The following is a 25,422-nucleotide window of genomic DNA, read 5'->3' as shown; positions in this document are numbered from 1 at the left end:
TAAAGAAGAGGCTGCTGGGAAGTGTGGCGAGGCACCTACCTCATGTATAAGTGCAAGGGACATCTGCTTGAAACTTCGCCCCCTACTGGCCATCAGTCGAGGCAGTGGTTTGCCATCTTTACTCTGATATGTGGCAACATCATAGCAAAACAGCATACCACCTTTATTTAAAAAAAGAAAGAAAGAAATTTATAAAGACTTTTATTATAGAGAAACCTAGTTGAAGTAATCTGGATAGAAAGCTAATGAAAAGATAATTTCATAAGCTCACTTACTAAGCAAATTATGATAATTTGACTATTGCTAAGGAAATAAATAAACATCAAAAGCCAACATTTAAAGTAGGGCTGATGATGACACATGCCTGTAACCCCAGAATACTGGGAAGTTAAAAGAAGGGGATTAAAAATCCAAGCTTAGAGTGCTCAAATTACAAGAATTAGTGTGCTCTACTTACCAAGAACCTGTCTCAAAATTTAAAACAGGAGGCAGGTGACTCTCAGTGGGAAGGACTTGGTTCAATCCAAAGTACCAAGAGAAATTTTTAAAGTTAGCTTTAAAATATCATTTACTTACAAGGTACTTACATGTAAGTAAGTGTAAGTATAACATCTATAAATAAGTGAGTAAATTTTTATTTAAATTTTTTAAACTATCGGTTCTAGAGATTTCATTAAGGTTTTTTTCCTAATATTAATTTCACTTAGAGGAACACACGCACACATTAATCTTGTACATTCCTGATAACACGTTGTCCCCTAGTCTACACCCACAAGTGGCCACGCTTTCCCTCCTTCCGGCGCTCACATGCCTTCATTCCTCCCCGTCCCTGCCCTGCCCACTGGGCAAATGCATTCCTCTGAATCTCCAGAGGCAAGTGGCCCCAGAACCAACCAAAAGGGAAGCAAAACCTGTAGCAACCCTTTTGTCTCCTAAACTTTTATATCTAATTTCTCTCACTAAATCTAACTTTGGTGAGAATCACTTGTAATTAGTAGTTGTTACATCTTCCTTCTATGTTCATCAACAGTTCATCATGCAAATATTCTATATATATTGATCAGCATTATTTCTGTGGCTGCTTTTGGATTTATCCCTAAGAATAAATGGGCAATACAGCACAAATTTTCTCAGTGCCAGTTTTTCCGAAGCATTGTCACACTAACACTGCCCAAAGCACTTCTGGTTGTTCTACATATTTACTTTTCTCCATTCCCCATTCCAATTTCTGTTTTCTTTTGAAGTTTCTTCTAATTTCACAAAACCTATTGTACATTTTGGATCTTATTTGTTTCTATTAGTTTCTTACATTAGGGAGACAATGTGATGTTTATACATGCACATCTGGTTTATCATTTACGAGTATGGTCTCCAGTTGCATCCATTTACCTACAAAAGTCTCCTTTATCTTTCTTTATGGCTGAGCAGTATTCCATTGTATAGAAAGACCACATCTTTTTTATTCATTCCTCTGTTCATGAGCATTTGGATTGTTTCCCAAATCTACCTATTAAAATTGTGCTGCTATAAACATGGTGCATACATATCACTGTGGTATGATGTTTTTAATTTTTCTGGAAGATAACCAAAGAGCAACAGCTTGGTTGAATGGGACCTGCAATCCTAGTATTTTCAGGAATCCCCACACTGATTTCCACAGTATTTGCCCAGTCTACACTCACACCAACAATGGAGAAGGGTTTCTTTTTCCCCATAGCCTCACCAGTATTTGTTGGTTGATTTCTTGATGATAGCAATTCGTTCTGAAGTGAGATGGGATCTTAATTTGCATCTCTAAAATGACCAGTGACAGTGAAGATTTTTTATATGCTTATTTGCTGTTTGTATTTCTTGAGCTCAGAAGTGTATATTCATCTCAGATGTCCATTTTTGGATTGGGTCTTTAAGTTTGGGGATTTGAGTTCTTTGTATGTTCTTGATAGTAATCCATTGCCTGAGGAACACCTGGCAAACATTTTTTCCCCACAATGTGAATTGTCTCTTCATGCCGTTGGTGGTTTTTCTTGCTGTACAAAAGCTTTTTAATGAGATGAGATTCCAGTGTTTTTTGTAATAGTTCCTGTGTGATTGAGGTTTTATTCAAAAAGTCTTTGCCTGTACCAGTGTCTTCAAGAATTTTACCTATTGTATCTTTCAGCAGATTTAATGTTTCAGTTTTAATATGTAGATCTTTGATCTATTTCAAATTCAGTTTTTAGTGCATGATGAAAGACATGGATCTTGATCATACGCAGAGCTAGTTTATACAGCACAACTGTTTTTGGCAACTTTGTCAACGATAAGGTGGCTGAGTATGTCCAAGGTTGTTTCTGCATCTTCTAATTGGTTCCACTGATCTTTGGGTCTGTTTTTTGTTGTTGTTGTTGTTGTTTGTTTGTTTTTTGCCAGTACATGCTGTTTTCATCACAGTAGCATTATAGTATAATTTCAAGTCAGTGATTCTGATGTTCCCTGCTTTGTCACTATTGCTCATGATTGCCTTTGTTATTCTTGGTCTCTTCTCATTCCAGATGAATTTTAGGATTATTTTCTCTAATTCTGTGAGCTATGCTATTGGAATTCTGAACAGAATTGTATTAAATCTATGTAACAGTTTTGGAAGTATGGCCATTTTCACTATAGTGGTTCTTCCTATCCAAGAGTAAAGAATGTCTTTCCAATTTTTGATATCCTTTCAATCTCCTTCTTCTTCAGAGTACTGCAGTTTCCAATGTAGAGATTTTTTTCAATCTTCACTAGGTTGATTCCCAGGTATTTCATATTTTGTTTTTTTGGAAGCTATTGTGAAAGGAGTCGGGGCCCTAATTTCTCTGTCACTGAGTTTGTTATTTGTGTACAGGAAGTCTACTGATTCTGAGTGTTGACTTTGTTTGCAGGTACACTACTGAATTTGCTTATTAAATATAGCAGTCTTTTAGTAGAGTTTTTGGGGTCTTCTATGTCATGTATGATGTCATCTACAAATAATGATAATTTAACTTCTTCCTTTCCTGTTGTTCTTTATATTTCTTTCTCTTGTCTAATTGCTCTGGTTAAAGTTTACATGATTATACTGAGTAAGAGTGGAGACAGTGGACATCCTGATCTTGTTCTTGATTTTAGAAAGTTTTCAGTTTTTCTCCACTTAGTATGTTGTTAGCTATTGATTTGTCATAGACGGCTTTTATCAAATTGAGATGAAGAAAATCTATTCCAATGTTCTGTATGATTTTTTATCATGAATGGGTGCTGGACTTTGTCAAAAGCCTTCTCTGCATCTTCTTAGATGATCATGTGATTTTTGTCCTTGGCTCTGTTAAAATGGTATATTACATTTATTGATTTATGTATATTTAACCCATCCCTACATTCTTAGGATGAACCCCACTTGATCATGATGTATAATCTGGACTATTTGCCGCATTCTGTTTGCCAGTATATTATTGAAGATTTTTGTATCTACGTCCCTCAGAGAGATTGGCCTCTAATTCTCTTTCTCAGTTTGATCTTCTCCAGTTTTAGTATCAAGGTAATGTTTGCTTCCAGGAATGAATGTAGGAGTCTGCTTCTCTTTGATTAAAGAATTTGAGAAGTAGTAGTCTTAGATTTTCTCTAAATTTCTTGTTGAATTCAGTGTTGAATGCATCAGGGTCTGGGCTTCTCTGTTGCTAAGTTTTTAATTATATCTTCAATTTCAATTATTGACATTGGTTTATTTAGGACTTTTATATCCTCTTGATTCAGCTTTGGTAAGTCATATGTCTTAGGAATCTGTCAATTTATTCTGCTTTTTTCCCATCTTACTAGAATAAGTTTTCACATCAGAAATAGATGGTCTTCTGGATTTCTACAGAGTTCATTGTGATTTCACCTTTTTCATTCATAATTGTATAGATTTAAGTCCTTTCTTTCCTATTTTGATAAGGCTGGATAACGGTTTGTCAATTCTATTTAATCTTTCAAAGAACCAACTCTTTTTTTTTTTTTTTTTTTTTTTTTGTCTTTTTCCTTTTTATCGGTACCAGGGATCGAACTCACGACTGCTTGCTTGCAAGGCAGGCGCTTGTGCTGCTGAGCTAAATCCCCAGCCCCCAAAGAACCAACTCTTGATTCATTGATTCTTTGTAATGTTTTTTCAGTTTCCAGTGCATTAATTTCTGCTGTAATCTTTATATTTCCTCCCTTGTGTGAGCTTTTGGCTTAGCCTGCTCTTCTTTTTCTGGAAGTTTGAAGTTCGTCATTAAGTTGTTTTTTTGCACTTGCACTATTTTCCTGATATGAGTATTTACTGCTACAAATTTCCCTTGTAGGAATGTTTTCGCTGTGTCCCATAAAGTTGCAGTAGGTTGTATTGTTGTTATCATTCAACTGTAAAAAATATCTAATTTCTTCTTTAATTTCATCTGTAACCCAGTGGTTGTTCAGGAGTGTGCTATTGAATTTCCATGTGTTTATGAAGTTCTTGTGGTTTCCTTTGGCATGAATTCCCAATTTCATTGCACTGTGGTCTGATAGTATGCATGGTATAATTTCAATTCCTTTGCATTTACTTAAACATATTCTATGAGCTAGTATGTGGTCTATTTTGGAGAATACCTCATGTGCAGCTGAGAAAAATGTATATTCTGTTGCTATGGAGTGGAATTATAGACATTTACTAAGTCCATTTTTTCAAAAGTTTAGTTCAGTTCTAATATTTTATTGTTGACTTTTGTCTAGTTGATCTGTCTTTTTGTGACAGTGAGGTATTGTGATCCCCAATATAATTGTATTAGTGCTTATTTCATTTTTCATGTCCATTAATATTTATTTTATATAGTTGGGTACATAGGTATTTGTTGCATACATAGTTATGATTCTTATCTCTTCCTCTTAGATTGTTCCCTTTATAAGGATGTAAAGACCTTCTTTATCCTTCTTAATTAGTCTTGGTTTTAATTTCATTTTGTCAACAAATAGCTACCCCTGCTTTTTTCTAGGTTCCTATACCATGAAGTATTGTTTTCCATGCTTGAACTTTCAGTCTATGAATTCTTTTTTGAATTAAATGTTTCTGGTATGCAGCATATTGTTAGATCTTGCTTCTTGATCCAGCCTGCTAATCTGTGTTTTTTGGTTAGTGAACTGAGACAATTAACACTGGACAGTTATAACTGATAGGCAATTGAGTTATCCTTGTAATGTTATTTTCCTGTTCTTCTCTTCTTTTTCCCTTCCATCTGTTTGTTTGCTTTGCCTGGTAGATTCCTTCTTTTGCAGTTCACAGAGCTGTAGTCCTTGTTATTTCTTTCTGGAATGTCCTTCAAAACATTTTGAAGTACTTGTTTGGTGGCGATAAATTGCCTCAGATATTCTGTGTCACTAAAGTATATTTTTTCCCCATCAGTTTTGAAAGATAGTTTTGTAGGGTACATCCATCCGGGTTGAAAGTTGCTTTTCTTTAGAACTTGAAACACTTCACTCCAAGCTCTCCTTACTTTAAGAGTTTGTGCTAAGAAGTGTGCTATGATTCTGATGGGCTTTCCCTTGTAGGTGATTCAGTAGTTTTCCCTACCATCTTTTAAGACTGTTTTCTTGTACTGAATTTCTGGAATCTTGACTATGATATGCCTGGCTGTAAATTTTTTTTTGATGATGGTTAACTGGTATTCTATATGCCTTATTATCTGTATGTCAAATTCTTTTTCTCTACTGGGGAAGTTTTCTGTTATGATGTCTGTGAACAGTTTTTCTTTTTAAATATCATTTGTGTTATCTTTTTTTTTTATTGACTTCAATCAATTTAAAGTTATTCTTCTTTCCCTCATCTAGCAGCTGCTGGATTTATTTCTTATGTTCATTTGCTATTTTTGAGAAATATTTCTTTTCATGATCACTAACTGCAAGTCTGTCTTCTATATCTGAAATCCTGTTTTCAAATTGGCTGTATGTGCTACAAATACTTTCAATGGAATATTTATTCTCCTGGACATCTGCTTGAATCTGCCTTATGGATTCCATTTCTTTCTTGTGATAAGCATTCATGGCTTCTATTATTTTCTTAAGTTCCTCTTTTGGTCTGTATCTGCTCAGAGTCCCTAAGGGTGGTCTTCTTTGTGGACACTACCTCTGCAGTTATTTGAGAAATTATTTCTGATTTGATTTTTTTCCAGATCCTCCTTCAATTGCTTTGTTACCACTTAAGAGAGGCCAGATAGCAGCCTTTCAAATTGTCTCACCTCATTGTTTCCTGGGTTTGCCTTGGTAAACTGGATGCCAGGGGTTGCGTCTTGTTTAAGTATCTTCTCACTTTCTTTTCTTTTTTTAGTTTAATTCCTGGAGTAATGCTTGTAAACTGCCTATAGTGTGTTTCTTTATTGCCAGTATTTAGAACCCTTAGGTAATGACTACTTCTGTATCTTCCAGATGTAGCTGGTTTTTCGATTTTGAGTGTGATAGAAGATCCTCCTCTTCACTTTGTTGGAGATGAGAAGTCATCACTTGTTTGGCCCAGTCCCTAATTCTCTGGCACTGTGCCACAGTATTTTCTGTGATCCTTAGTAAATCTCAGTCATAGACTACGAGGAAAAACAGCTGTTTAAAACAATTATGTCACTTTTGGGTACCGTAGTACCATTAAGCATCAAACACAACCTAGAAAATTTCCAACTGAACTAACCATTAATTTGCTACTTTTAACCATATAGACTAGATTAGTGGTTATATAACACAATTAAAATAAACAAAAAATTATACGCAGTATATAGGTCCTTAAAATGTCAATTTTACCCTCAGAGATTAAAATTTAAAATGGGTTAAGGAGAAAATAGAGAAGTGGAAGAAGAGGAAAATATTAAAAGTTTGGAAGACAAGGGGAGACCACACTAACTTTGGGAAACTGGTGCAGAAGACTGATGGGAAAGAGAAAAGGAAGATATAAAAACAAAACAGAACCACATTCAGAAAGAGGCTAAAAACCATGTTTACACTCATATAAAAACAAAATCAAACAATGAAGGAGAAAAAAACCAAACAAAAACAAAACCACCACAACAAAAAACAACAAGAGAGAGACAAAAAGAAAAGGAAGAATAGAATCCACTTCCTGGTTTATTTCTGTTGTCACTAGTAGACAACTTATGGAGACAGAGTCCTGATCCATGCTGATCTATCCCAGCAAGCCAGCAGTAGTTTTTTGGTGGGCAGTAGATAATCTTAGGGAGCCTGCACTTTCTGGTAAAGACTCATTCAGACAGCAGCCAGCAGTGCACCTTCTGTGGGCCTGAGTCCAGCTGGGAGCTACTAGATGGAGCCAGCAGCAGCTCTGAGTTCTAAGCTCAGCTGGTCCATCTGCAAGATGGCTCCAGGCTAATCACTCTCTCATGCAGGAAGACTGCGCTCTCTGCACTCACTGCCAGCCAGTGCAGTCCTTCACTTCCTCTGCTGCATCTCATGCAGACACACCTGGGGCCACAGCTGTCACTGTGCTCTGCAGGTTTGAACCACTCCTCTCGCACAGTGAGATGCCTCAGGGGAAAGGCACTGCCAAGTACCTCCTCCTTCTTTGTTGAAGTTTCTCCATTCTCCATGGGCTTCAATTTGTGCTTTAGATTTAGATCTAGAGGACCCATTTCCCTTTTCTTATCTTCTTCATATTGCTATTTTCCAGTATCTGGACAGCTAGTCTCAGAGAAGCTCTTTCTCTGCTGCTATCACTCCACCATCTTGGCGCTCCTTCTCCTTCCTATATACTTTAAATAATCTCTGCACTACTTACAATAGCTTATATGATGTAAAGCCTGTGCATGTCTACAAAAAACACTTTTTAAAAAAGATTATTTGCATTCCCTGGTTTGCTAAATCAAAAGATGTGGAATTCAGGGACACATAAAGTATCGAATAGAGTAGGAATGTAATGGTATCTTATTTACATTTTTCTGATGTTGAAGAAGTTGACCATCTTTTCATATGTTCCATGCAATCACTAAAATCTTTACTAGTTTCTCTTTCTTTCAACAGGCCCAGGCATGTGCCTGGACAAGATACCCAATCCTAACCCACAATCAGAATCAGTAAATATCCTCCAATGGGGGAAAAAGTGTTCTCAAATGTTCATCCCACTCAGGAAATTTAGCCTATTTATCTGTCTTTATTTCCATAGTTCTCTGATGCCTTTTAAAATATGTTTGTTTTTATAATGTATCCTATCTTGCCATGACATCCTGTTTGGAAGTGACATGTAAATCATACATTAAAATCCAGTAACATGATGCTATACACTGTTCCTACCTGCAAGGCCAGGTTTCAATCCTGGTTGCTTATTTGTTTCATACATCTTCAATATAAAATTCGGGATTCCTGCTACAGTCTTTCCTTGGTCCGTGCGGACACCTCCTTTTAATGCAGAGTGATATATCCCCCGGGGCATATTCATCATTTCTTGCTTCACAAGTGATATAAAAAATTCTTCCAAAGCTGAAAAAAAGATAAAAGGAGATGAAAAAGTTAATACAGTGTTTTGGAAACTAAATATTCATTCTTAATTTTTATATAAACATTTAGGCTATAGTTTGGTTGAATTTCACATGATGAAAACTCTTGATGAAAACCCCATCCCTTTCTTACTTTTCCCAAATTAGAACAGGGCATGAAGTTGTTTAAGCTTAGGTGTCATTCTTAATTCCAAGTTTTTTGTATGTGATCCATCTTCAAAGTATATCACAAATTCACCCTTTTCTCCATTTTGATTGCTATTACCTGTGTATCATTATCTTTCTTCCTCATGTATACTAATATAAAAACCATTTATTGGTTTCTTTTTGTTATCACCACTTCTAAAATCTTTCCACTCACCAGCAGCTAGAATATTAACTAACATTCCCTTCCTAAGGTCATCTTATGGTTTTTCACTGTACACAGAATAACTTTATAACTTTTGACCATGATGATCATGACATTCCCTCTGACCTCATCACTACCAGCCTCTGTCCTTATTTCTGGAAGTTAAAGCTACACTTCCAAATAGCACTTTCTATTTCTCAAAACCACAAAGTTTCTATCTAGAGCCACCAAATTTGCTGTTCGTTTCATCTGCTACAGCATCATTTCCAGATTCATGTGACTGGCTCCTTCTTGTCTTTTAGGTGTTTTCTGGGAGCCTTTTAGGATCAAACATCATTCCATAACATTATCAGCAGCATTATTATTAAAAAAAAATAATTGTAATTAAGTCCAAGATCTCTGCTGTTTCTAACTTAATTATTAAAAAATAACACAGAAATGTAGGATCAGAAGACAAGAGGATGTACAAAACATATACAAGTGTTATTTTCCTAAGGACCACTAGAGGCTGCCCAATACAGAAACAAAAACAAAGAAACACGAATGCTAAAGAAATCTTGTGGAGTGCAAAACAAAAACCAAAGCCAGTGAGTGTGAGAGAGAGAGTGCTTTTTACAGAACAAAAGCAAGATTCTACCTCACTACACTGGAATTTCATTTTGCATGTGTCTATCTAAAAGTCTCCTTTAAATGACTATGATTAACTTAAGGTCACCAAATTCTCCCTGTAATACCTAAAGTGCTCAGTTCTGTCCTTCCTATATACAGTAAAACCTTCCTGGATTAAACCAAGTTTCTCTATTCAAATCTCAGAGAGTATCTGTGAGAGGGGTGGTAATAGTGGTGCTGGTTCCATTTATCCCTTCAGACCTGCTCTCTGCTCTTCCTAACACCACTCTGGGCCCTTCAAGCCTAACTTTTAAGAAATTCACCAACAGCCTCCCTTATTCTCTGGCTTCTGTGGGCCTCAACCAACAAGACACACTGGCAGGAGATCAGAGGCTAAAAACAGTATTCCCCAGATGCCTTCCTGCAGGTTACTGCAGGTTCCTACAGGTTCCTTGAATCCCTCTGCAGAAGGCCCTTGACTCCCCTTAGGCATCTTGATTTGTGATAAACATAGTTTCTTATTCTCCCTCCCCCTAGGATATTAGGCCAAGGAATATTAACCACTCAGGGATGATTCACCATCTGTAGAGAACTTCCCTTATCTCTGACAACACAATCGTAAATAGTTTCTTTATTAAACCTCTCCTCATTTGTTCCTCTGAATATGATCTACTTTTCCTGTTACAACCTTAATACAAAATCTAACCAAAAAAGATGAATACCGTCTACTGTAGGTCATATTCCCCAGTTCCTGAATACAAAGGCACAAGCATGACTGCTTCAGGCTAGGGGTGGGAATCATTTTTTTGTGAGGAAAGCCGCACTTTGGTAAGAGAAAGTAATTCCGTAGTTTCTCAGAAAGAACAGCATTCAGGCAATACGAACAAGAACCAATTTGCACCCAAAAATGGAAACTTATCTCTTGTCAAGCTCTATGGCAAATTAGAGATTCTTAAATAACTAGCCCAAAAAATATTTTAAATGAGGATGGGATACTAGGAGTTTGAATGTAGATGGTACACAGAATATCCTCTTTGCCTAAATACTAAGCCAGCAACTAGAGGGGTTTTTTATCCATTATAGTCTTTACCAGGTGAGTGCGGGTGAACCTCTTACAGAACTAATGATACTAACAACCTACTGCACTATGAGTGCCACAGGTTCGCCGCCACTGCAGGCTCTTTCCTACAGAGGCCAGGTAAGAATCAAAAAGGACGTGGAAAATGTGTCAGACAAGGAGTATGAGACATAAATGTTTTAAGCAACGCTGGTGTCTGTCAGCAGGTGAGTGCATAAACAAACTGCAGTACATTCATACGATGAAATACCACCGAGCAACTAAAATAAAAACAGTGATACAGGCAACAATTTGGAATGAGCTCATGGACAGTAAGTTAAATGAAATAAATTTAACCCCAAAAGTTAAAATCTAGTAAAGTCTCCAATGCAGTTAATCATATTGTGCCAATTACAATTTTCTGGTTTTAATAACATATTACGGTTATGTGAGATGTTATCAGTAGGAACAGCTAAGTAAAAGATACATGGGAACACTCTAAACTATTTTCGTACCTCCTTAATGCCTAAAAGCCTTTTAAAACAAAACTAAAAAACAACAACAACAACCCTAGGAGCTGCGTGTGGTGGTGCATGGCTGTAATCCCAGTACGTGGAAGGCTGAGGCAGGAAGATTTCCATGAGTTGGAGGCCAGCCTGGATTACATAATCAGGTCAAGGCCAGTTTAGACTACACAGCGAGTCCCTGTCTCAAAAGAAAAAAAAAAATTTAAAAACCCAATACTAGTAATAGCCCTACTAAGATTCATGCAAATTATTGCGCTTTAAATGCAGCTGTTCTTTGGTTCATTTAAAAAGAATTAAGAGAAGAAAAGGGACAGGGTTTTCTAATTTCAATGTAAGTCACCTTTTTGTCCTCGGTGACTAGTGATTAACATATGTCATTCACCATGTACTTTGTGTTGTTGATATTCCTATCCCAGAACCACAATCCTAGCTTGTATTTTAGTTCTCTAGTTATCAGAGGGAAAGGCAAGCACAGAAAAAGGGAAAACTTTGTCCATGGTGATGATTTGCCAGACACTTAGCATAAAGACCACCTACCTAACTCTATTGATTGCTAAACAACACAACTGTTGATCTCAGAGTCTCCCTTCTTCTCAGGAAAAGGCAATGGGAACTACCAAGTACAAACAATGCAGAAGAGCCAGCTGATGGCCGGCACAGCACAGCACATGCTGGCAGGACAGGAACAGACGCATCTCAGCAACTGAGCCTCTTATTCCTCATGCCTCCCTCTCTCCTACGGCCTCCAACACCACGGGACTGCAGTGAGGGCTACATGGAAGAAGGGAAAACGTCACAGGGAAAAAAAGCCCCAAAGAACTTTAACTCTAAGGTTGCTTGAGGGTACAGAAGTTATATCAGAAAATGAGACCTTTGCTTTCCTTGAACTCACTATTAACCTCAGGAGAATTCCTAAAGACCTATGAGATAGGAAGTGGGGAATAAGAAAACAGAGAACAAGCTTCCATGGGTTGATCTAAATGAAAGGAGGCAAGAATTGGGAAGAGATTTGCCTAGAAATAGATAATACTCAAGTTTGCTCAAGTTCGCCAGGAATCTTCAGGTGGGGTGAAACAAACAAACAAAAAAAAAGCAGCCAACATTATAAGCTAATGTGATGACTATTAAAATAAGGTAAATTTTCATAAAACTTCATTTTCAGAAATTAAATTTTTTTATCCATAAATATTCAAGTAGAATAAAAAGTAAAATATTGGATAATATTGAAAATCTATTAATTACAATGGATTGCTTGGGGAATATTTAATAATCAGAAAATAAAATTTAAAATAAATAATATAAATTCTCAGTCATTATACACCAAAAAATTTCTCAAATGGGACCATCTATCATTTCTTGGGTAATAGAGTAATAGAAGCAGGTGAATATTTCTAAATATGACATCCATATAGAATGATTATCACATTATACACACTGGAATACTTTTTTAAAAGGCAAAGTTTCTAAACTGAGAGGCCACAAAATTTGATCCATTTTTTTAAAAAGAATTTGTAGTTCTCAAATATCAGTAATATATTTGGAGCACATCATAAAAAGAAAAAATTTATAATTATGGATCTACCAAGTGTATCTCTTACTTTGCACTGAGCTTATAAAATGAAGATGATTAATTAAACCAGCCCAATAACCTAAAGTCACACTGAAGACATAACTTACAGAATTATTCAGCTTTTGAAATGAATTTTAATTATGAGTAGGAACAATTTCTTTTCTTTTCTTTCTTTTTTGTTTTAGACAGGGTCTTGCTATGCAGTTCAAGCTGGCCTTGAACTCACTTTGTAGCCCAAATTGGCCTTGTACTCACAGTGATCCCCCTGCCTCAGCCTCCTAAGTTCTGAGCTTACAGGCGTGGGTCACTATAGCTGGCTTGAAAACAATTTTGCAAACTAATTTCCAATTCAATTTTATTTGAGTCTAATATTTTTGGTGAGTTTGAATACAATACTCTCAAGCCATACTTATAGAACAGATGGATGCATTTAGTATTTCAATTAGAAAATAAGCACTTACAATTAATGTACAGTATGTACACAACACAAAAGAACACAATCCGAAATGTCAGTAAAATGCTAGCTTCCCTGCAGCCATATAGAAGTCACCTGGTAAAACCAAAGGTGCAGTAAGTGACAACAGTTTCAGATAACAGGAGCCAGGAACTGAAAGATCTACATCCTCCTCATCTTCATTTTCATCTAACTCATCAGGAACTGGGACTTCCGGTCTTATCTGAAAAATAAATGGTAAGATATAGAGATGATACTACTTTCGCATGTAAAGTCTTTGTCCTTTTTACCTGTCAAGATTTAAACACTGTTAAACTCTATCACTCCACAATGTTAAAAGAACATAAAAATTAATATTTAAAAATCTATTCTTGTACCAGTCAGTTACATGGTAGACTTCAGTCATGCTGCTAGATATGATTTCAGATCTATTTAAAGAATTAATAATAATTCATTAAGAAAATCACTGTAAGCTAGTATATGTAATCATTATTATAGAAAACTAATATAGTTCCACAACAATAATAAAATGAAAGCTCTGATATGTTCAATATATTAAATTTCTATGGCTTACAGTTAAATATTTGCCTCTTCTGATGCCTTTTGTAAATCTGTGATTCCAGCTATACTTCTATGACAAAGCTTAAAATCTTTCAGTGGAAACATAATAGAGATCAGGGAATGTTGAAGTACTCTGGTTGATGTTTTTCTTAGACTTGGCAGTTTGTTGCTACAGAATATAAAAACACTGAAATGTGTAATTGGGAACTATACTTTATTGTGTCTAATTTGCATTTTGAATATTTTGTGATTGGTCTGTGATTAAATAAGTTCATGTAAACCAAAAATAAAAAATGTAAAAAAATTACCATTACTGTAGTTTCTATAAGATATAACTGTTCAGCAATTAATTAAATTTTTAATACTTTCAATGACATACCACCATAATGCTCATATAGAGATAATTAAGCATTAGGGGAGAAAATCAAAATGTATAAAAGTGGTTGCTATAACCATAAACTGCCAGAACCCAGTCATTACCATTAGCCTGTCTCCTAGAGTTATTTTTAGAAATAATTAACAATTCCTGCAGACTGCCTTCTTCATAGGTCCCCAAAGCCCGGTTTCATTTAGGAACTGCACTGAGTCAGGATTCTTGCAGCGGGATAAAGGAAAACAGAGAGGAAATGTTTCTCTTAAGCATAATAATCTCTACTCTGATGAAGCCTTTCAACCATAACTAGATTCTCTTCATTAGTAAAGAAAGAATGAAAGCAACTTGACTATCTGAGTACTTTCCAGAACAAGATTTAATTTAGAGACAAAACTGAGTAATTCTCTGAGGGCTGACATAGCCACACTTACAAGAGGTGCAATCAATGTGCTCCAGCTAGGGTGTGGCAGCTTTCATTAGTAACACTGCATTCTACAGATACTCTGGTGTTTAACAAATTCTGGTTCTGAGAAGTAGGCTTTCCCAAGTGGATCTGATTTTATACATACTTGGAATATGCTAAGTTTGGTGTGATCGAGTTGTCTTAGAGATCCTAACAAATCCTTGTGGCTTAAAAAGTGTTGGGTGTGTGCCTCTCTGTCTTGTTTCCTGACTTTCTGATGTATTGCAATATCTCTGGAAAACAGTAAGACACAGTAACATATGGCCCAGCAATTCCACTCCCAGGTATATAACCAAGAGAAATGAAAATACATAACCACACGGAAATGCTTATGGCAGCAGCACGAACTTGTAAAAGCTGCAAAATGTAAGTAAACAAAATGTTGACCAGCCAGTGAAGGTATATTCACAATGCAGTATATCCATGTAATGGAATATAATTTGGAAAAAAGATACAGCACAGATATATGCTACACATGAAAGAACTCTGAAAACATACTAAGTAAGGAAGCCAGTCACAAAAGAACATATCCTGTAATCTTCAATCCACAAGTACAGAATAGAGAAATATATAGACAAAGTTGGTTAGTGGCTGCTTAAGACAGCAAAAGCTAATGGGGACTGACAGCTAACAGTTTCTTTTAGGGGGAAAAAAAAAATGTTCTGACCTTAAAATGGAATTGCTCTGTGATGAGCTGCACAATTCCTTTAATATAATTATAGCACTGAAACAATGTGTACTTTAAATGGGTGATATGCATGGCATGTGAGTTACATGTCAACAGAGCTGTTCAAAAAAAAATTGAGGCAATAGGTAAAGGAGGAGAGGGGAGTAGGCAGCAAAAAAGGTTAGCAGCAGAGAAGGAGGAGGACAATGACACTGCAAATCACCACCTCTGCTGTGACCAGCAGCACCTAAGTGAAACTGTGCTTTGGGGACCTATGAAGACGGCAGTCGGCAGGAATGGTGTGGAAACCACATCGAAAGAACAAATATTCCCAGAATTATTTAATATAAAGTGTAATGCTCTTCTACACTGTTCAGTCCCGCTCACTCAACCTAGGCCATCAATACTTTTCAGAGCTACTAAAGAGTTACCTGGTTGGGGATAAAGAAAACTGATCCACCCCTTGATCTTAATGTAACTAGATTCCTAGGAGCTTATATGGTTAACTGTTCTTCCCCAATATGGATGAATTTTAACAAAAATTATAGATGTAAAGTAATTTAAATATAGATGATAAACTCTACATACTTAGAATGATACGATCACCTCTTCAATTTTATTTCTTCAAAGGTGAGCAGATTCCTCTGGATAAATTAGTACTTTTTATTAGACTTTGGTTCTATTACTTTTTTTCTCTCCTCTGCTACCTCTTAAAATTATTTTTCTTATATCTTTCTTCATGTAGTAACATGAGGCTTTTCCCTTGGTATGTGTGCAATTATTGGATAAGTGCAATGTGAGTACAACTAGAGAGAATCAAGAATCTGTTGATGTTTGAAAATTTTGGCAATTGTATTACATTAGCTACTAAACCATCCACAAAAAATTACTCATATTTCAAATACACTTACACAACAAAGCCCTTCCAATTATAGATAAGCTTTGTTTAAAAAAAAAAAAAACACAAGTAGAAAGCCAAATATATGATGACAAATTAGTTTTTAAAATCTGCTTCAAACTGAATATTGGAAAGAGTAGCTTACAAAACGGCTCACAGTGGATTCTGAGCCAGATAACCTTTCAACCACCTTTCTATGTGTATAGCCTAAGAAAATCCAAGAGCCTCTGCATAAACAGAGGATTTTAATTTGGAACATGTCAAGTATCTGCATAAATTCAGTTAAAAAGAGAAACAGCTTCTGATGAATGCAGTGACATTCACTTAAATCAAAGCCAAACGGGTTACACCATGTTTATACTAACCCTGGATGCATAATGAGTTTTATATTTCTTCTAAAATTAACTCCAGAAATCAACAAAACAATCTATGTTATCTATAATAAAGTTTAATTTTTAAATAGCTGAATATTTTTAATGAATTCAAGTCAGAGACAAGAATCATTATCTTCTACCTAAATGTTTATCCATTGCTGATTATTTTATCAGAAAAAGTTCTATATAGTTTTGTTTGGTCGGTTGTTCTTTTTCAGAGTGAAAGATACTAAAGAAGGCAGAGGACAATGGAAAAATAGCTAAAAATAACAGAAATAAAAGCTAAAAGCAAAAAATTCCTCTTGCCTATTTTTCTGCATTATAATCACTAAGTCCTCAAAGAAATCCCATTGAATTTTTGAACTTTAGATTTGAATTGTAAGTGATTAACAATAATACTATTACAAACCAACAAAACTTATGATTTCATTCAATATCCCCGGGTCATAAAATAGGCCCTAGCACTTAGCATATATCCAATAATTAAACTAATACAAGTGTTTGTGTCCATGACCTCTAGACTCACAGACTTTAATAACCAACTAGTGGCAAGACTGAGTTCATGAGTTTTGTTCAAATACTTCACTCAGGCGATGTCTCAGTAAGCTCTACAATCCAGTGATTTTTTTTCTCCATCTTACTTTAGATGCGCTGTTATCCACATTTATATCTTTCTTTTGACGTCTATCATTTCTCTTAGTCTTTTGGTTCTACTTAACTTTCAATTTATAAAGTTTAATGCTCAGCAATTAACAAACAATATTTCCTAAGTAAATTTTTTAAAATGTAATATTCACCAAGTTAATTAAATTATAATTCACAAAGGTAGCCCCCCTTTTACAAGGACACATTATGGTTTTTTATATATATATAATTTTGAAATTCACAGTGGGCTCAAGTGTTTAGTTCCCAAGTTGCCACAAGTGGAGGAAAAAATCAATGCAATTTCACTGGAAAAGTGAACCCTAACCTTAAATCTTATAAGTCAACTGCCCCTTAGTGCAGAATGAGTAATTTCTAACAACAAACAAAAAGATTTTACATTATATTACATTAGATTTTACATTATAGAAGTTCTTACATGAAAGAAATTCTAGAAACATTTGAAAATACATTTATTAAATAAGTCTCCATTCCATATCATTTCCATCAGCCACAAAACAGAGGCAGAACACTGACCTGTTTGTATCCTTAGCCTTTGGAGACTTATTAAGGATATGAACACATTGACCACTTTCTATACATTTAATCTTCAGACATCCAAACAACTAAACTGAAAATAGTAATCAATAAAAAGAAGAATGCAGGGGGCAGTGTTAGAAGCAATGAGTCTCCATGAGGGGACAGCTCCTCTGCATCAGAAGCTTGAGTCAGAGTGAGGAAGAATCTCCAACCACTTACACCCTCTCCATATAACCTCAGTTGAGTATATTCACCACAGTAAGATGGTGCCAATTTTTGGAGAAGCACATATATCAGAAGGAGATTACAAAAACAAAAACAACAAAAAAAGAAATAGTAAAAAGGATAAGCCAAATGGGTTTCTTTCTAGCTCTTTCACACTGATTGTAAAGACGTAAAAGTAAAAAGAAACTCTAAGTATACAACTACTAACTGTGCTGTAAAGTACAAAGAAATATTTATGTCTATTCAACTATTTATGGCTGTAGAAGAGTTAGAGTAACAAAGTACCGTTGTGAACACTTGACTTAGGATAGCACTTAGACAAGTAAAACTATAACAAACATACTCAGAAATGAATATAATCTTACAGTCACAAAATATAAACATGCCAATATTTAAAGGATTACACAATAAACAATCACGATTTAATAAAAGCTATTGCTCCAGTTGGACTGTTTCAGCAATAATTGCTAAAAACAAAGATAGTTTTCATGTCAGGATCTAGATAAGCAATGGCATATTAGAAATAATCATAAAAAGGCATCTCTCAAAGTGCTATAGCTAATCTACTGGTAGATATTTCCATACCAAATTTATGTGACTTTTTTTTTTGTTTTTAGTACTAGCTATTAGTACTGTTAGTCACTATGGTACAGCTTGAATCACATCTTTTTTTATTTTGTAAATTTTATTTTAAAGAGAATAAAACCAAGCAAAATAAAACAGAATAAAGGTAATCAAAACAAAACCATGAAAGTGATACAGGATTTGAAAACATAATAAGAAATCTACAATGCATCTTGTTATCTTTATAATTGCTGCCCATACCATCAGACACAATAAAATCAAACAAAACAGAACAGAATAAAACCAATCAAAACAACACTGAATTAAAAAAAAAAACAAAAAAACAAACCAGAACAAACCAAAACAGTGAGAATAATATTGGATTTCAAAAACAAGATAAAAAGAAATCCCCCATAGTTGCTATATTGCATATTGTTATCTTTTTAATAGATGCTCAGACTAATGGTTCTAAGGCCTGTAAAGTCAATCAAACAATACAAGCATTAATTTGTTTTTGTACCTCAGTTGCTATAAACTCAACCTGTGTTACTCTGAAATAGCCAGTTGCTTACAGTGGGGGAGGGGGTGGGCTGGGTGAGTGTGCAGTCCTTCAGTCCCAGTGACTGTTGGCTAATGGGAAGGGTGAATTGGCTTCTTGTTTCTCCTCCTGGGCCCTGCATGGCTTCCGCCAGTGAAATCACATCTTTTTAAAGTATGATTTATAAAACACTTTTACTTAAGCTCTTCCATTTGTAATCACTGCATTGCAAATGAAGAAATCTACTTTTATGAGTCTTCAACAATACAGAAAATTCTGTTTTACTTCAGACTTGGTTTTACTTAATAGCCCCAATTCAATTCAATAAGCAGAAGTTTGCCAGTTCCTACTGACATCTAATCTTTGCATAAACTCAAATTCAGAAGAAAAAGCTAAACCCATTCTAATGTCTGAGGATACCAAGAAATTCACATCAAACCTTATTGCCATTTGATCTCCAGGAGTTTCTAGCTAATTGTTATAGTTCGTATTGAGATGTCTCTTAAAGCCTCATATGATCATAGGTGGCACTTTTCAGACATGATGTAGGATGTGTGGTGCTAGGATTAATGATGCGATATTGGAATTAAGCAAGCAACGCTGGGATTAAGGGTGCCCCACCCTGGCAGTGCTGCCCAACCTAAAGCCAAGTAGCCTGGATGGAGTATAAAGGACATAAAAAGGGCTACTGCAGTTATTTACTGCTAACACGTCTGTGCTGCTTTCCTCTTTCTCCTGCCTACTCTGCTATGCCCCTCTGCCATGCCATACTGCCTTAGAATCAACGGACTATGGATTGAAACCTCCAAAAACTGTGAGCTAAATAGACCTTTCCTAATTTAATTTTGGGTATTGCATATTTTATCTCAACAATAAGAAAAGTAACTAAGATTTTTGCTACCACAGATGTGGGGCTATTGCTGTGTGGTTCTGACTATGTGGTTCTAAATCTGACTATGTGGTTCAGGAGTCTTTAAAATGACTTGTGGGAAGATTTGGAAAGGTTTTTAGATGCTAGCTAAAAAAGTAGCCCTGGAATGCCTTAAGTTCTACTTGATGATAGATTCTGGTCAAAATTCAAGACTAGAAGGCTGACAGAAATGCTGCTGGTAAAGACAGGTTTCATCTGGGAAGGACTGTAGTGGCTATTAGACTCCAGACCATGTGTGTTATGCTTTGGCAGAAAATTTCTGCATTTTTGCTTATGTCCAGAGATTTTGCCTGAGACAGAGATTAAAGGCATCAGACTAACTAACCTTTGAGAAAAAATTTTAAGGCAGTCTAATATTGAGGTGGTGGCATAGCTATTGTTGGGGATTTTTAACCAGATCTATGTGGAGAATCAAGAGCAAAGAGCCCAACAGAATGATTTAAGGCATTTTGAGTTTGGGCAAAAAGGAAGCTCCAATAAAGCTGTAGACTACAAAGATGGAGCATAGGTGAACTTAATTGCCAAGAAGGAAAAAGGAAAAAGGTAACAGAACATCACAAGATCTAGCAGGACTCCACACCTTGCAGCCTCAAAACTGCAAAGGTGAAATACTTTGCTTTGGGAAGAGAACACCAGAACAACATCTTTAGAATGGTGGTGGTTTAGGGAATTTGTCCCTCAGGATTGGGTTTACAGTGCTCGGCAATCCAGGCATTTGCCCACTACAGTCAAGAGAGAAGGGATCCTGGCTACTCTGCTTGGAAGTATACTTTGGCATCACCCCACATGGTGCTAATTTTAGGTGCAAGAGTTTTGGGGATAAGAAAGGTTCCCACCCAGATTTCAGAAGAAGACCTGGGAGGCTTGAGAAGGCAGAGTGTGAAGCTGTCATTGTGAAGCAGATGATACAGTAGTGAACCCACAAGGCTGCAGAAACCAGGAATATGTATTATCTCAGGAAACCCCAAGAATGGAGGTAAGCCAGATCAAGAGAGAAGCCATGAGAGCTGCAGCCACCCACAGTGCCACAGGGGAGGAGCACCCCAAGCCCTTCAGAGTTTACGTCATTCGATGGACTGCCTTAGATACTGGAAATGGAACTACAGGACATAATGCTTGCCAGTTAGATTCTGGATTTGCTATGGTTCCATTCCTTTGTATCTTCCGACCTGTAACTTTTAGAATAATAATGTTTCTTTTGTGCTACTGTATGTTAGAAGTGTTTAATCTACTTTTCATTTGTACGGGGGCTCACAGCTTAAAAGTTTACCCTAAATCTCAGAAGACACTTTCTGCAGTGCTGAAACTGCTAATATTTTGGCAACTTTTAGAAATGAATTAAATATCTTTTACATAAAGTGATGTGTGTGAATCTTGGGGGCTGAGGAGAATGTTACAGCTTGTACATATTTGGTCTTCCCAAAGCCTCATGTGGTCATAGGTAAGGTTCTTCAGAGGTGGCTGGATCTAGGGGGTGTGATGCTGGTATTAAGTGTGTGTTGCTAGGATTAAGAGTGCCCACAATGAGTGCAGTTCACATTAGCCAAAAGGCAGGTAGCCTGAATGAAATATAAGGGAAGGAATGGTTGCTGTTGCTGCTACTTTGCTGTTTTGCATCTGCCTCTTGCCTGCCAAGAGCTATTTCTCCTCTGTGATGTCCCTGTCATGCCACCTTGCTTTAGAGCCAACCAACAATAGACTGAAACCTCTACAAACTGTAAAACCTTTCCTTCTTTAACTTTAGCTATTGAGTATGTTGTCACAGCAACGAGAAAACTTTACACAACACCAAGTTTGTCTTTATACTCTGAAGGTATTCATTAAACATCTGTGTGCATCTGAACTAGTACTAGCACTAATTTTCAAAGCAGATACTGAATACTTTTAACATAGGCTAATAACTTAAATGTAGTTATATTAATTAGATGCAAAAAAGGAGGCAGATTTAATTTGCAACTAAAATAAACTTTATTTTTAAAATTAAGATCATGTCATAGTGTGTGCTAATCGCTAAAGACAGTGATAGTTTTTCATTCAGTTCTCTGGAGCTAAATGATATATTTTTCCATACTATATTAATAAATAGCAGGTTCCTCAAATAGCATTATTTTTTTCCATTTTCTTGGTTTCGGGATTGAATCTAGGGCCTCGCTCACGCTAGGCAAGTGCTCCACTACTGACTGAACTCTTCTCCCAAAATAGCTGCATGGGTTTTTTGTTTGTATGTTTGTTTATTTGTATTTTATGTCACGAATAAAGCTTGTTAGCTACATAGGTGGTAGAAAATCTTTATCTATGCAGACCACACTTAGATTTGAAGTCCAAGATGATATGAAGACTTGGGAACAAAGTGGTTCATACAGTATCACAGATCTTCAGGACCAAGGCATTTACCAATCATCTTTAGGAAACTTCATTTGCCTTCTATCTTCTTCCAAGAGATTTAGATTCATTATCTATGAAGTCTAAGTCCTCTAAAGTCTTTTACATATTAAACAAATAATAAATACAAATTTTTACCTTGTATGGACAATATATCTAGGTTATATAGACCATCAGGTAAGGATCTCCACTCCTACGGGGATACAGTTATAAAACAGCACACTAAGAGATGGAACAAGAAGGCAGAACTGCCTACCTTTTCAGGTAGATGAAGGATGGTGTGTTCTCCTGCACTAAAGTGGGACAGAGATTTGTATGCAGCATTTGCTATAAGTGGGTCCTAGAGAGGATAAAAGAAAAGCAAATAAACACATTAAAAATATATCAAACCTCAGATCTGGAAAAAGAAAGAAAACCTTCCATCACCAGCCCCATGATTTTATGGTCAACACTCTGGAAATGGTATGCAAGTCTTGTTTAGGGCAAAAGACATCCACTACACGTTTTTAAGAAAAATCAAAATGAATGTTAACATTCATTCCAAAAGAACATATTATAGGGGGAAGAGTAAAGGCCTGAAGAAGTAAGGACAAGTACAAAAAATTCCCAGCCAAAAAAATCTTCCATGGAGCATATGCCCCAAATAAAAAGAGAAAACAGCATTGGGCAAAAAGGTCAGAGACACCATGTTTTGATCCCAGTTTGGACATTACACATAAGACAACTGGTAATTGCTCAGGATCTGATGCAATAATATGGCTTAGAGGAAGGAGAATGAGGATTTAGAGTTGGAGAAGTCTGGGTCCGGATTCTGGTTCTCTACCCATTAAGGGGGCAAGTCAATTCTGTGGATTCAAAGCTGATCAACTCATGAGTCAGGTGTAGTGGCACCAACATTGTCTTCTTGTCAACAGCCTGACATTTGTTGGTTTGGTACATTTGCTGGTAGGGAAGTGACAAAGCACGAAAGAGAAAGGACCATAGAAAATACGAGATAATGTCAGCATTCCCTCTTCATGTCTGTCAGATAATACCACCCCCAGAAAAAAAAAATTAAGTGTAATTCATAGTAAAAATGTATTAACGAGCATAAATTGACATTAATTTTTATAAAAACCTAAAATTACACATTTTGTTTAGCCAAAAAGCCATTATAAGAGTTACTATTTTTTTTTCCTAAGAGTTTATTTCACAATTCTTTCCCCAACTTTCTACTGATTTGCTGACACCCTTTGGGATTATACCTTGCTTTGAGTGTGAGTCCAGAGGAAGCTGAGTACTTGAACTTTAAAATTCTGAAAAATCAGAAAAACAAAAAGAAAAGTTTTCAGACAAAATTAAAACTGAGACTAGGAAATGTGAAGTAAAAAATAATAGAAATCAGACTATTTTTAAGCTTTTATCAGTGTTAACTCAATCTGTGTTTACCTATCATTCAAAAGATGAAAATATTGGGCTGGGGATTTGGCTCAGAGGTATAAGTGCATGCCTGACAAGCACAAGGCTGTGAGTTTGATCCCCAGTACTAAAACAAAACACAGTGAAAATACTCAGAAGAGACTTATCACCTAAAAACACTGATAATTTAAACACTTTGAAAATTTAAGATTATTAGGTCTACAAAACTAAGCACTTTTTACTGATCCTTCAAGGACTACTACAAATGTCACTCTGTCATGTCACTGCTCCTAATTTCCTTCCAAGGACAGAGATTACTTTTCTCTGAACAGCCATATGGAATGTGGGACACTTTATCATCTGGTATGATTTACTACAATGTACTCTGCTTAGGGCAGTGACTGTGTCCTGTTTCATTTGAAAGACATAGAACACAGCCCAGAATAGCTCCATAAAAATGGCAAATATTTAATAAATAACTGATTAGTATAAAAAGGTATTTGTCTTCCAAGACTCATAGACTCCTTCATTTTGGTCATTTCTTTTAATTTCTTGCCCTTGTAAATCATATATAATTCTTCTATATCTTCCTGCCTTTACATACCCTAATCTTCAAACTTCAATCAGAAGCAGCATCACAATAATTTTTCAACATTACACTCTAATGACTAAAGTTTCCCTAGATTCCTCGTAAATGTTTTACTTCCTCCACCACACTCATTGACCTTTGGTTAACTGTAATCATCAAATGCTGTAATTATCATTGCTCACATCTACCCCTTTTAACTTTTGAACTTCTGGAAGTTCTCAACATGGTAATCCTAAGGAAATACATGGTATGTAGCTAGAGAGTGCTGGGTTCAGACACTAGCTTTCACTTAGTCACTAAAATCTTGGTTAAATTACTTGCCTGATATAGATTAGATATGCAATGAATATTGGTTTAATAAATGGATAGGCCTCGCTAGTATTTTCTGTTATACAATTTTTAAAAGTTTTTAAACTTCCCATCAGATTTTTTTATATCTTTTTTTTTTTTTTTTTTTTTTTTTGGTCTTTTTCCTTTTCATCGGTACCGGGAATCGAACTCAGGACTGCCTGCTTGCAAGGCAGGCGCTTATGCCGCTGAGCTAGATCCCCAGCCCCCCCATCAGATTTTAGAGCCAATCAGTGCAAATTAACTAGGAAAGTATTGGAAATTTCATAGGCATTCACAAAATAGTACATAGTATTATTATATTTCCAAGGCCTAGTACAGTTATCATTAATGTACTCAGAGTCAACGAATAAGTATATCAGATATAGTACAAAACAGCTCAAAAACCAAACTATAATTGAATCATGGGTGCTATTTTCAACAAATTATTGGTTAATGGACAAAATTAATATATGTATACATATAACTATAGTATAACAAAGAATTAAAGCTCTATAATGGAATAAAGAATTTCAAGAGCAGCAGACTTTGGCTTAGAGACAAAGTTTCAAAGGATGAGACAAGTTAAAACAATTATTTCCTAAAATAGATTTTAAATTCAGAGGTAAGAAAGGTGTCTAGACAGAGGGGACACATGAACAAAAGAAATGAAACAGAAAAGTTTGAAGGAACACAGGGAAATGACAAGTGATTTCATTTTTCTGGAACGCAGGGTACAGGTTGATAGAGTGTAGCCTGCTGGCTCATTTTAGCTGAACACAGGCACTGATGTGACAGGGGCTACAAATGCATTGGAAAACTAAGTTCAACTCTGGCTGATGACCAGGTCACTGCTCAGCAGCTAAAAAACAACAACAAATTATCTGAACACAAATAAGAGAAGAGGAAAGGA

The 25,422-nt window shown here is 35.9% G+C and overlaps 1 protein-coding gene across 4 annotated transcripts in view; it reads right to left on the bottom strand.

Annotated features, from left to right (window-relative positions):
- Focad (focadhesin) overlaps positions 1 to 25,422 on the bottom strand; it is a 298,353-nt gene that overhangs the window by 91,361 nt on the left and 181,570 nt on the right. For all 4 annotated transcript variants that reach the window (XR_010048410.1, XM_063251882.1, XM_063251889.1 and 1 more), the window contains exons 17-21: positions 23,440 to 23,490; positions 22,452 to 22,535; positions 13,134 to 13,260; positions 8,269 to 8,454; positions 40 to 161 (exon numbers count right to left, since the gene is read on the bottom strand). Coding sequence is in view for 3 of the 4 variants with exons in the window: in XM_063251882.1 (XP_063107952.1) it covers positions 40 to 161; positions 8,269 to 8,454; positions 13,134 to 13,260; positions 22,452 to 22,535; positions 23,440 to 23,490 (570 nt within the window). In the remaining variant the exon portion in view is untranslated. The remainder of the gene's footprint in view (positions 1 to 39; positions 162 to 8,268; positions 8,455 to 13,133; positions 13,261 to 22,451; positions 22,536 to 23,439; positions 23,491 to 25,422) is intronic.

Source organism: Cavia porcellus, unplaced genomic scaffold, assembly GCF_034190915.1.
Source record: "Cavia porcellus strain 051 isolate PalLab524CR breed Dunkin Hartley unplaced genomic scaffold, mCavPor4.1 scaffold_1, whole genome shotgun sequence".
Lineage (NCBI taxonomy): Eukaryota > Metazoa > Chordata > Mammalia > Rodentia > Caviidae > Cavia > Cavia porcellus.
Note: the sequence above shows the minus strand (reverse complement) of the source record. Positions and strands in the feature narration are given on the sequence as shown.